We start from the raw sequence: 13,121 nt of genomic DNA, 5'->3' as shown, positions 1-13,121 counted from the left end.
TGTGGGTCCTTTCCATTTTTTATTGTGTTGGAGTGCATCATTTCAGAAGTCTAAACGTAGCTTGTATTTGCTAGAAACTGGTCTTTGTAGATAATGGTTTTAGAGATGTGCTGAATTTTAGCTGAAACTGGATCCTGTGAAGAGAAACTTGGATGTTTAGCAGTTATCTTACTTTGCTGTCTAGTAATAAACAATTGATTGTTGTCAAGTCAAGCTCTTCAGTCCAAATCCTCGGATTTCAGTGGATTTGATTTTTCTGTGAGCCCAAGTTCATACTTATTGAAGTGTGCTACTTATAATTAATAGGGTTTTGAATTGATTGATACAGCAGCACTGTCTTTATGACTTTGTTTTTCAGGGAACTAAGAATGTTTTTTGTTGCTGTACTCAGTGTTTGGTAAATAGTCTAGTGTTGCCTTCATGTCTTACTGTGCCGTGTTCTAAGTGGCCTTGTCGTTAGGTGCTGGTACTTACCTCCTGTTCTGATTTGGTTTTGTTTCCTCGCCCCGGCTCACCAGCGGCCAGGATATGGTGAGCATACTTCAGTTAGTTCAGAACCTAATGCATGGAGAGGAGGAGGAGGAGTCTTCACAGGCCTACAGGTAAAGCCGCTTTGAATTGTTGTATGTAGAAGGTACCCGATTTTGTTACACTTTGATTATTACAGAATTTATAAATTTAAGCATTTTAAAGTGTAGAGATAGTGTGCAACCACTACTTTAAGGCAACTTAATTACTTTATATGGTGAACCAGAATAATGCATTAGATTTGGTTTTCTTAAAATCGTGACACTTTCATTGAGTTAATTCAATTTAGTAATTGTACTATACAAGGGAATTATTTCTGATGTAACAACTCATGTTTTGTTTTCTACTTTCTGAAGGCTGTTTTAGGTTGAATTTTGTGAAGGATTCATAAAACTTTGAAGACCAAGCACAAAAAAAATTTTACTACCTCTCTCTGTAGATCTTAAAAAAAAGGAAAGAAACTTGGCTTCCATTTTTCCATAAAATGGAAATAATACTGACTAATCTGCAGTAGTTTATGGAATATTAACATTTGAAAAATAGTTTAGAGATTCAAGAAAAAAATGAAAAAGAAAACATTAATGAAAGCTTTATAGTAATAGAGTAATAGTCCCCTGAGCTTTGTCTGCAGGAGGAAAAGAAGGTATGTGTTAATGCAAACTGAAGTCCAATGCAGATAAGGTGCTTAGTTCTGACTCATACTGGCTGATGGGAGGAAGCCTTCAGCTCCCATTACGATTTCCCTTGAATAGCTAAACAGAAGCTGAAGGGTTTTCATAAGTAGCTTGGCCAAATCAAGTGCGAGTGCCGTTGTCTCCCCTAGGATTTTAGTATGTTAATACACAACGGCAGGAGGGTCACTGTGGTGTACTGTACTTCATTCTGATAAATATTTCAAGTTGCTTGTCACCAAGTTCTGCCAATGTACAGTAAAAATAGGCTAGCCTAAAATTCCTGTAATATGCATGACCTGTGTTTAGTTGGCAGTTACTCTGATACAGTGTTCTGGCTTGCAGACTGCAAAATGTTGGCGAACAGGGTCACATGGCTCTGCTGGGACATAGCTTGGCTGCTTATATATCAGTGCTGGACAGGGAAAGACTGAGAAAGCTTACAGCAAGGATCCTTTCTGATACTACTCTCTGGCTTTGCAGGCTCTTCAGGTGGGTCACTGTGAATAACTTATATGGTTTGGTAGCGATAACTGCTTAAAAATACCTGTACCCGAAATGAGGATATCCAGAAAAGAAACTGTTGTGCCATAAACTTACAAATGTTCTTTGAAAGGTCTTAAATATGTCACACTATTAAAAAAAAAAAAAAAAAAAAAAAAAAAACTGTTGTTGAAAGGCAGGAATTTGTTCATAATATGCTTGTCGTAAAAATCATTTTATAAGAAGTGTACGGTGGAATTAAGGGCCAAAGTGCAGTTGCAGGCAGATAGTTGACCATTTAATTAAATTTTTGTTTCCTGAGCCATATGTTATGTTGCTGAGTTTTGTGATACTTTATATTTTTAAAAGACATCTTCAGTTAACTTTTCATTGGCTCTTCTGGGATCTAGTTCTGTTTTTCAGGTACGGTAGGTAACACTATTGAAATCTTTAGTAGAGTGAAATTTCTCATAAATGCCTTTTTCATCATTCAGTGTGGTTATCTTCAACTGTCCCACAGGAGGAAGATTGGAAATCTTGTGGGTAGGTGGGTGTGTGTTGGAGGGGGAGGTATTGCTGATTAGAATTTCCTTTTTCTTCCCAAAGCAAAAATGCTTTCTCCCTCTCACAGTGCCATATCTTTCAAAAAATCTCACCAATGCTACTGATGGTCAGAGTTCTGGTTTTGGTTTGGTGGAGTTTTTAGTTTGTTTTTTTTTGGAGGGGGGAGGTGGTGTTTTTAAGCACAGGGTGAGATGAAACAGCAAAAAAGATAACTAAACTTAATCCTAACGATTATATTTAGGCTACAGGTAATAAAGGATGTTTCTTATGCTGACAAGCTCATATTCATATCTTCATATATTTTATAAATTCAATGGTTATCTCTATTTGTCTTAAATATTTTGAAACTGTGTGACAGTGAAATTTGTGAGAAGTTGCAGATAATCCAGCCATTTTGATGGATGTGCACATGTACAGTGTGTGTGTGATGGTTCCACAAGCGGTGTGGCTAATAAAAGGAAATATTTGTTTTGAATCTAATATCCAATAGCGTTGTGGGTTTTTTTTGATTAATGATGGATACCTGTTGGACTGTGGTCCCCAAACTTTTGCGGCCCGTAGACAGCAGCACTGCGCCAGCACCATGCTGTGGGCCACTTCATCCTACTTGACGTTTTCTGTGCACGTGAGCCACACTAGCGGGATTTCTCTGTGACCATGTTGGATCACAGAACTGTTGTATGAAGGTGAAGTAAATGTTTGCACGTGCATCATTCTGGAGATAACCCTGGAACACTGGGCAGTATTTGTGCATTGGATAGTCAGTGGTAATCTAAGATGCTTCAGGGCCTTTATTTAAATTTGTGAATAGACTCCGCTCTTAAATTGTGCAAGACTATTGGTTTACATGCACAAAAATGCTAAAAGAAAAGTCTAGCTTGCAAGTCATTTAATATATCAACATATCTACTACCTTCACTGCTGCTGTTTCCTTTTCTGTAGTTATGAGAGTTGACAGATGGCCACCTGTAGAGAACAATTGTACCTTTTCTCTTCTTGGGTTACATTGTTCCTGTTTCTTGATTGTAAGTGTTAATGTGCTGATCTGAGTTCGCTGTTTAAAGTGTGTTTTGTTTTGTTTTTTGAAGGCAGAAACTACCTCAAAAGCCCCAAAGAAGTGTGCTTAATAAATCAAATTGAAGGCAAAAATAGCATAAAATCAGTAAAAGTATTTCTGAGGAAAACTATAGTTTATTTATGTAACTCAGGTGTTTAAAACTTCTAGACAACTGCTTTGCAGCATACTGAATAAATTTTACTAAACTGTCTTATTTTCAAACTCACTAAGATAGAAGTGACATCAGTAATTTTGGGTATTATGAGATATCTTTATATGTGATTTCACAACAAAGTTTGCAGGTCTCTGCCCATGTTTGCCATATTTTGTCTCTCATTCCATTTTTCCTTACTCATAACTGAAGAATGTCATGTTGCCTTCTCCTTTAAAATTAGTAAACCAGAATTAACATGTATGTTAAACCCAGGCGAAACACTGAGTTTGTCTTTTTAATTAGTTTTTCCTGCAGCAAAGACTTTGAACTCTTTTAAGAAATGTTTAAGGTCCCAAGTGTTTTCTCTTCCTTACTTCATCTCTGAGTTGAAACGAAAATATATACTAGGCTTCCCTCGTTGTTCATCTCAGCCTGTCTAAGCAAAGTTTTCTTTTATTCTATTTTATTCTAGGTAAATAAAAGATTTTTTTGTTATCTTTCTTCTTTGCCCTCTTGTGAGCTCCTTAGATGGTCAGTGATGTTTTCAACATTGAACTGAATATTGTTTTTGTTGGTCAATACTTATTCAGTTTTTCTTGCAGGTATGAAAATGGGTCAGCTTATTATCATGAAGATGATCGTGAAGGTCTCTTAAAAATCTGTCGACTTGTTATTCACACACGCTATGAAGATTATACAGTAGAAGGATTTAATGTGCTGTATACTAAGCAGCCTGTTATATACATTAGTTCTGCAGCTAGAATGGGCTTGGGCCAAGCTCTCTGCAATCAGGTAAAGTGTATTAGTTGGGGTTTCAGCTGCAAGTAGAACCTGTCTGGCTTCTTATTGCCTGTTGGCAGCTTAGGTGTGGTTTTTTTGTTTTTTTTTTAATGTTTGGACTTTCCCTGGAAGAGACTGGTATTTTATACTAGCAGCTCTCTTGTTAATTGGTTGGGACCAGTGATGGTTTTCATTTACACCCATGGGTCTGCCTGGAAGGCCATCCATTAGAAGTGGAGCTTCTTCCAGATTTTTGCCAGTGCTACTTGGTCTGCTGAAGGCAGGTATCCCCCGAGCAAGGTGTCTCTGCAGCACTCCTGTTCCATCCGCGCATTTGCTCATTGTTGTCCGATCAGTGTTCCTCCTGAGCAGGTTCCCTTCAGTCTCTTCTCTGCCTTGCCTTTCTATGGACAGAATAGATTTTTATAGCCTACACTATTATTTATAGTTCCTAAGACTGAGGGTGATGTGTCTGCGGGTTGAACGACAGTATGAAAAGGGGCATTATGAAGAATGAAAACTGAGTCTGGGCCTCAAAAAAATTCTATTTTGATTTTAGGAAAAGCAGAGCTACCATGATGATTTTGAAAATTTACTTATTTTTCTTCAAGGTAGAAACAATAGCAATGTGAACAACAGCAACACAGTGAGGGGGTAGAAGTCTGAGGTTGGTTAAGGTGGAAAAAATATGCTTTGACACCAGCCAAATATGTGCAAGTTAGTAATATTAAAATGTTAAACAGTGTTGGTATTGCTTTATTAATTGGCATTCCCAACACAATTATAAAGTGTAGACAGATGAAATCCAAACTGGGAGTAACCTCAGCAGCTGTAGTAAACTGTGTGTTTTAATTAAAAACATTTATCTGGAAAAAATACTTTCAGGCTGCGTATACAGTCTGTATTTTGCAGCAATGATAAGGTGGGAGGGAACAAAATTTTCTGAATATTTCCAGTGAAATGAACCCATATACTAGCTGCTAACTTCTTTTGTTGTGGGGTTTTGTTTTTGGTTTTGCAATTGTTTCCAGATTTCATTGCACTTCTTCCAAAGTGCAAGATTTCCAAACACTTAGTTATTGCAAAAATTGTTCTGAATGGTTCCTCTTAACTCCCACTGTCAAAACATTATGATTTTTGAAAGGAAAATGATATAAGGAGAATTAGACTGTATTGGTCCCCTGTCAGAAGTTTTGCTTGGAATAGTAAGGTTACTGAAAAAAAAACAAAAAATGTCTGATTTAAACAAACCCAGTTTTTCCTCATTGCATTTAAAACTTGTAGCTTTTCCAAGCGTTTTTTTACACAAATGCTTACAAACTTAAATAAGCTAATTGAGGCCATATATACACTTTCCTTTTGTATGCCTAACATTCAATGGGCTACTGATATCTTTAAACTTAACATGGACTGAAGTGAAGGCTCAGGTTCTTAGAGCCTTCATTCTTCAAGTCCTTGGAGGAAGAGTGTGGCGGCACAAGTAACAGAGATTAAAAATGACTTTAAGATTAATGTCACATTATATTGTTTTCCTGGCAAAGGTTTCTTATTAAATAGGCTTATCGGAGGAAAAAGTATCTTCTCGAAATCAGGGCCTATGCTTTTGGTAAAAGTGTGTGTCTGTGTGTGTGTTTGCTTTGTAATTCAGAAATGAGGGAAGAAGGTGGCAAAGGGCTCTGGAAACTTTCCTTGGGTAGTACATGGGAAGAAGAAAATCGGGTAGATAAGGATGCCCTAGCAGACAAAGGAGGAGTGTTGGTGGGTGGACAGCTGTACTCTCCTTCGCTCCTTTTGCTATGATAAATATTTATAGTGACATTGATTATTCAGGTAATGAAAGCTAGAAGATTGGGAAACAGTCCGAGGAGAGAATTTCAATACTTCTTTTCCAGTAATCACTGCTATTTCATCATATTCCTGTTAAGGGCATAGAGGTGGCATTATTTTTTAAAATGCTGGCTGCAGAGGAATAAAAATGGTACCACAGAACTTTTTTTGGCTAAAAAAAGGCTTGAGCCAAAAGGTGGTGAAAGTTAATTGGAATTAGTTGGTGACTTTTGTAAGCTGAGTGTTGCATGTAGTTTTCGACTGAAATTTCTTAATTCAAGAAATGCTACCAAGAACTGGTATTTTGGGTAACTTTTGTTTCTGAGTATAGAGCAGTTGCTGCTAATAACAGCAGTGCCTTATCTTTTGTTTATAAGCTAACCTATCCTTTGTCAGGCAATCGCTGAACTTAGAAGTGGTGCTATTTTATCTTTGATTTTGAGAAGTTATGTATATATTGTAGAGGAGATGACTGGACCCGAGTATTCAGATATTAATTCAGCTTCTCTTAAATGAAAGGATAAACACAACTTGATCTATAACTAGAGTTGCCTTAATTTACTGAACCTACTGTTCGAAGTGGTGAGTGTGATCAACTAGACTTCACTTTCCTAGTGATCTTCCAGGTCAAAATCCATGATCAAAATATAGGAAAGACCTTGATTTCTTTTTTTCTTTCGTGTTAATAGAGGAAAAGTTATCTGGCATTTGGATCCAAAGCAAAGGAAGAACATCAGGCTTGCTAGCGTGAATAGCCAGCTGAGCAGCCCGCTCCAAGTAGGCAGGGAGCTGCCTGCTCAGTAGGAAGGTGACTATGACCCTCCAGTGGAGCCTGCCACTGGCAAAAAGGCCTGTTTGTTTAGAGGATGTATTAATTGAAGTATGGCCAAGAAAGTAGGCATGAATTTGGGCTGTTATACAGGGTGCAGGTTTCTCATTAGAAATACTGTATGCAGTTCATGTGCTAACCAAAATTTGACTATTGCTTTTTCCAATTTCTCCTCTGTGTTTCTTCGCTAATAATTTGGTCATAAGTTTTAGCAGGAAACTTGCTTTAAAATGTAATGCCCTTTTTTTTAATTGCTGTATTTTCTATTTTCTGAGTCTTGTTGCTTAATCTGTGCATTGCTGTGAACACTTGAAATGAGTATCCTAAAGCATGGCTCAGTTGTTCAAATTCCATCATTTCTGTTGCAGCTAGGGTTACCTCTTTCCTGCATGTGCCGTGTGCCTTGTAACACTATGTTTGGATCTCAACATCAAATGGTAAGTTTATTTGCCTTCCTCAAGACATCTTACATTTTCTGAAACATCAAGTTAACATCAAGGATGTTGTTAGGAAAGAATTATTAATGTACTTAAGTTTTCAACCTCAGAATTTTCCATGTTGTAACTCTACAGTGTTCTCTAGCGTTCTGTAATTCTCTCAGTAGTTGAGATCTTCTTAAATGCCAGCAGCAGCTTAAATCTTGGTCTTGTATAAAGTGTTTTTTAGTCCAAGAGCTTGTTTAGAATATGTGTAGTAAGAGGTATGTTTACAAAGTATGTGATGTATTTGTTGCATCTCACAAATGTTTTATCTGACCTTTGGCTTACTTTACCTTTGAGAAAAAGAAAGTGCAAGTCAAACAGAAAGATATTAAGGATTTAATCAGGGGATTGGCTTATAAAACTTAAGAATGCTGTCCTGTTCTACTCAGCACATTTTTTCCAGATCAACAGAAATAAATCGATTTTGACACATGCATTTATAAATATATATTTTTTTTTCTTATTGATAACAGGATGTTGCTTTATTGGACAGATTGATTAAAGATGATGCTGAATCTGGAAAACTGCCTTTGTTGCTTGTGGCCAATGCTGGTAAGTGCTACGAACAAACAATAACAAAAAAGCACACTATTTAATGAATACATAAATGCAAAATAAAAATATATTTTCTTAAACAGCTTAGTGGTTTCATTCCAAGGAATATCTTAGTGTCCGGACAATAATTAGCTGTCCAGAGGGGTATTAATGTAACTGATTCAAAATTGGATTGTACTGTTACAGTTCTGTTTGTCAGTTGATGTATTAAAATGACTAAAATGTGGGGGTTTTCAGGGGAGGAGTGTTTTTGGTTTTTGTTTTTGTTTTTAATGAGTGCAAATCTTTTGGTGAAAATCAGTTTCACATTAACACTCACTCTTGGATTTTTAATGAGTGCGCCATCAATTTTAACTTTAAAAACTATATTTTTCCTCTAAATAATTAAACAAAACTCTTGTTGCCCAGCCCATGAATAAAATTATTTTAGGTATGAATGAAGTGACTGTTACTTGCTTTGGACTTGCAAAAATATTTGATGTTCATCTTGGTTTCCATTTCTTTAACTGAAGTCATACTTTGAATGTATTAAAAACCTCTTCAGTTCTTAATTGAGGCTGCTGAGTTTTTGGATGCCTAGGACACTTAATTTTCTAAGTATTTTTAATATATATTGACAAACAAAGCATGCATCTTTTAATTTTGTCTAGAGTTCCGTTTGTTCATATATCCACAATGAGCAGAATGTAGTGAGCTCTTTTTAATATCCCCCTTCCTACTCCTGTGTGTGACTTTTTCAACAACAGAATGAGAGATCCTCTTCTCGCGTAAAGTCCTAGTTTGCATTCTTATCCTTCATGACCAGCCTTTTTCCTTTTCAACAAAGGGACACCAGGAGCAGGGCACACGGATAAACTTGGGCGCCTGAAGGAACTTTGTGAACAGTACAACATGTGGCTCCATGTAGAAGGGTATGAAACTTGAAATTTATTTTTATGTAACTATATTCATTAAAAAATCTGACTAATGGATAGCACATAGTTTTATAGCTAACGAGCTAGTAGAGCATTATTAAATTTGTCACCATACAAGATTTGGATTGTTTTACATATGCAGGAATAACTAACTGAAGTGGTTATTTCAGTGTAGGTTACTTTTACTAAAGTAGTAACGTCCTTGCTTTGAAAAGCTTGGAACATGAATGAAAGAAGACTTTACAGGAGAATTCAGGAGAGACATTATATGGTGATTATTAAGGAGAAAGGAGGATGGAATGTGGAAGAGAGAACACTTTAATGAAGGTTGTTAAGAAGACTGCTGCAAGTGCAGTGGGCAACATAACTGGGAGGAGGAAAAAAACAAAAGGAAAAGGAGTTGGAACCACTTAGACAATGTTAATGAAGACTCCTGTGCTCTTAGATTTTTTTTGAAGCTGGGGTGGAGACTCTCTCTCCTGATGTTTCATTGCATGGTGTTATATTTGCATGCTGCATATTTCTGGTACCACATTGGTGCTGAACTATGGGAGGGACTTGGAGGGATGAATTCCCCAGAGATTGAACTGATTTTTAGGTTGAAATGAATTTTTAGTTTTGGGTTTTCAATCTCTGAATATTAAATAGCAACATCTACTGCATAGGTATTAAAAAATATATGAATGAAAATGACCTCCCTTTACACAACAGCATGAAATATTTAACTGAAGAATAAAATGCTGTCTTGATAAGTATTTAATAAGTGTTAAAATCTTTTTATTTTTCTAGTGTGAATTTGGCAACTTTGGCTTTGGGTTATGTCTCCTCTTCTGTACTGGTATGTTTTACTGTATCTAGAAACCTTATAACGTGCTCTAGATTTTAAGGTCATGGTCTAATAAATATATATGGTTTCTATTCTGTTTTATAATAAACTTAAGGCTGCTACAAAATGTGACAGCATGACTCTTACTCTGGGCTCCTGGCTGGGTCTCCCAGCTGTACCTGCTGTGACACTCTACAGACATGAGGACCCTTCTTTGGTATGTTTAACTTCTCTCATTATTCTTAAGATCTCGAGTTGTGGTGTAGTGTTTTGTTCTTCTTAAGCATCTAAATAATAATTTGGAAAAGATTCTCTATTGTGATGCATTCTGTAATTGGTAAAAATTTGATTGAATGGATGATAATTGGGGGGGGGGGAAAGCTAATCATGATTCTTTTTGTTTTCCTTTTTTAGTCCTTAGCAGCTGGGCTGACATCAAGTCAGCCTGTAGAGAAGCTTCGTGCCCTGCCACTGTGGCTCTCCTTGCAGTACCTGGGCCACGACGGGATTGTGGAGAGGATAAAGCACGCCTCGCAACTGGTAAGCAGCAGCTTGGTGGCACTTTGTTTACCAATACTTGGCTTCTGTGATTATGCATTAAGCAGTATTCTTAAGAATCTCTTCATCGTCTGATTTAACAGCTTGAATATCCAAGTAGAAACAAAGTTGAGATAGCAATGACAGTACAAGTGATATCCAGATGGCTGTCACAGAACACAGTTATATTTAGGAACATTTTTATAATAGCTGTTAATGTATTTCTTTAATTATTGTGATGCATTGTAGAAGGCTCAACTGGAAATACTGAAATCATTGATGATTTAGCATATTAGTTCATTCTGTGTTAAGAATAAATTATGAAAGCAGAGTAGTAATGTTTGGGGGAAGGATGTGCTGTAGCTCTTAAATTGTATATTTTATTAGTTTTTTTTCATGAGAAATACTTAATCTTTGTCCTTTCAAGACTGTAAGCTTACACTTTTTTTTTTCCCTCTCACTTCTCTTTTTTTCTATTTTGGTTGAAAGCTGTTCAGAGAGACACTTTCTTATTTTCCTACTCTGCCAGGCATTGCATTGATAAGGAGTGTTAACTATAAACACTTGACAAAGGATTTCAAAACAGTTCCTCAGATATAGTGACAGATGCACTATTTTTGATGTTGAATCCTTATTCATTAAAAGTTAAGGTCCAGTGTAATATGCTAGTTTAAAAAAAAGCACTGGTTATTGCCAGTGCATTTTTCCTCTTAAATGTACAGCCCTTCTTCAGAATTAGAAGAATGGCAAAGAGTGTTTTGTTGTTTGTGGGGGAAAAAGAAAGTTTGTTTTGTTGTTTGTGGTTGTTTTGTGGGGGGGAAAAAAGTTTCTGCAATGGCTAGTGAAGAAGCTATTGGCATGAAAAACTTAAGTGTGACAAAACATCATCAGTCATTAAGATTTCAGGCATCTAAGAATGATCTTTGCTTTTATAGTAGTCTATTAATAGTTGTGGACCACTTTGTAAGAATGTCTTTTCTAATGAAAATAATTTGGAAAGCTATTATAACCAGTTGCTATGGTAGCTTTGGAAAAAAATAACTGTTGGTTCTGCTACACACTGTGCTTTACTTAGTTGGTAAAGTTTTAGAGATATTATCTCAATTCACTGAGACTTTATTTTAACAAAAAGCAATTTGTAGCCAGTGTTTTACTAAAAATATTAAATATTTTTTCATTATATTCTAAATTCATAAATAAGAATCGGGTGAATCACTGACATCTCATAGGGAATTGTTAACATATTGAAATGATAGTGGTGACTAATGTTTATAAGACTAATTTTCAACTTCTAAAACTATCTATTTGTCTCTCTCTCCCTCCCCTTCCCCCCCCCCCATGATCTTTTAGAGCCAAAGGTTGCTGGAAAACTTGAAAAACCTGGATTTCATTAAAACTTCGGTACAGTTTGCATTTAATACCTTGGTTGTACAGCTCAGTCTTGGCTATTAAATTATAAGAATAACATTGATTCATAAGAAGTTATTCAGAAATATCATATAAAACACAGCCATTGTTTTGAAGGTGCTTGATATTTTCTTAATTAAATAATTTCAAGTGTTCAAGAAATTGTGCGACTTGGCTGTTTGTAACATCTGTTGGCCTCTGCATTGTACTTGTTCCACTGCTGCATACTCTTTTACTCAGTCAAGTTGACAAGAACATCCAGAAACTGTTTCCAGAGGTTGATTTTAGTTTAAAACACTGATTTGTTCAATAATACATTTATGAAACTAGTTTTCATAAATCTCTCTAATATATTCTGACTGCATCTTACCCTGCTGTTGAGATGATGTTGTGAACACCATGAAATCCATGTACAAAACACTTATCCCATCTGAGGTTTTTCCAGCAGAAATAGTGTTTTAGAAATTGCATCTAATGGATTCATTTCCAATTAGTTTTTGTGAGAAGGTGTCCTGTTCAGCAGGGGTTTTTTTGTGTTTTAACTGACACTTGATTTATTGTAAGTATATTCAGCTTAGTTTTCTGTGTCAATAAATATTCCGTGGATCATTGAGTGACAATAATCTTTTTTGCAAAAACTGTTTTCCAAAGATCATTGGAGGCCTTGGGAGTTTGAATTACTGTAGCACTTCCCCCTTCTACCTAGCTAAATAAATGGTGTATTTGCAGGATTGTGAAACATAGCAAAAGTTGCCCTCAGAAGTTGCCTGGTCCATTTTTCTTGCCTTCCTTCGAAGCGGAATCAGTTACAATTTTGTTAGTCCTGCTGGAACTTTCTTGATGTTCTCCAGTGGTTCTGGAGCAATCTCTAAGAGAATTTTCTTTAAACATTAATTTCTGAAAAAACTTAAAGCTAAATACATTCTCTTCAGTACAGTATATTAATGAATGTGCTTATGTTTCTCGCTTTATAGTACCCAAACTTTAGTTATGCATAGCTTAAATGAGTACAGTTCTGCTTGAATTGAATAATGATGTACTTTCCTGTGTTTACAGATACGCTTACTCCCCCTCTTAGTGGGTTAACTTCTAATTCTGAGATAACGTGAACATTGTTATTGCTGTCTAAACAAAATGATGTGCTTTGCTCAGCAATCTAAAAGGGTAATATTCAGTGTTAAATCTTTTATATATGTGTTATCACACTTTTTTTTTTAAGGTTGAAGATGAACTGAGTTCTCCAGTGGTTGTATTCAAGTTCTTCCAGGAATATGCAAATAGAGGTATATAATTTATTAAAGGGGGGGGAAAAAAGCCTCTGCATGCTTTGGAAACTATTAATTTCCAAAATTAATTTGATTAGGCAAATGTTATGTAGCACATGTTTCTTGTGTAACATGCCTTTAAAAAAGGTTGTAAATACAGGTCATAATCTAGTGATAGAATTCATATATATGATAACTTCATTTTTTAGCTAAGCTGCAGTGTTTTAAATTTTCATAGCAAG

The 13,121-nt window shown here is 35.9% G+C and overlaps 1 protein-coding gene across 4 annotated transcripts in view; it reads left to right on the top strand.

Moving 5' to 3' along the window:
• Positions 1 to 13,121, top strand: part of PDXDC1 (pyridoxal dependent decarboxylase domain containing 1) — a 34,087-nt gene that overhangs the window by 8,947 nt on the left and 12,019 nt on the right. For all 4 annotated transcript variants that reach the window (XM_067305966.1, XM_067305965.1, XM_067305967.1 and 1 more), the window contains exons 4-14: positions 519 to 602; positions 1,545 to 1,691; positions 4,060 to 4,249; positions 7,262 to 7,330; positions 7,849 to 7,927; positions 8,757 to 8,841; positions 9,634 to 9,682; positions 9,786 to 9,887; positions 10,085 to 10,210; positions 11,558 to 11,608; positions 12,834 to 12,897. In XM_067305966.1, the coding sequence (XP_067162067.1) occupies positions 519 to 602; positions 1,545 to 1,691; positions 4,060 to 4,249; positions 7,262 to 7,330; positions 7,849 to 7,927; positions 8,757 to 8,841; positions 9,634 to 9,682; positions 9,786 to 9,887; positions 10,085 to 10,210; positions 11,558 to 11,608; positions 12,834 to 12,897 (1,046 nt within the window). The remainder of the gene's footprint in view (positions 1 to 518; positions 603 to 1,544; positions 1,692 to 4,059; positions 4,250 to 7,261; positions 7,331 to 7,848; positions 7,928 to 8,756; positions 8,842 to 9,633; positions 9,683 to 9,785; positions 9,888 to 10,084; positions 10,211 to 11,557; positions 11,609 to 12,833; positions 12,898 to 13,121) is intronic.

Source organism: Apteryx mantelli, chromosome 16 (genome assembly GCF_036417845.1).
Source record: "Apteryx mantelli isolate bAptMan1 chromosome 16, bAptMan1.hap1, whole genome shotgun sequence".
Classification (NCBI taxonomy): domain Eukaryota; kingdom Metazoa; phylum Chordata; class Aves; order Apterygiformes; family Apterygidae; genus Apteryx; species Apteryx mantelli.
Note: the sequence above shows the minus strand (reverse complement) of the source record. Positions and strands in the feature narration are given on the sequence as shown.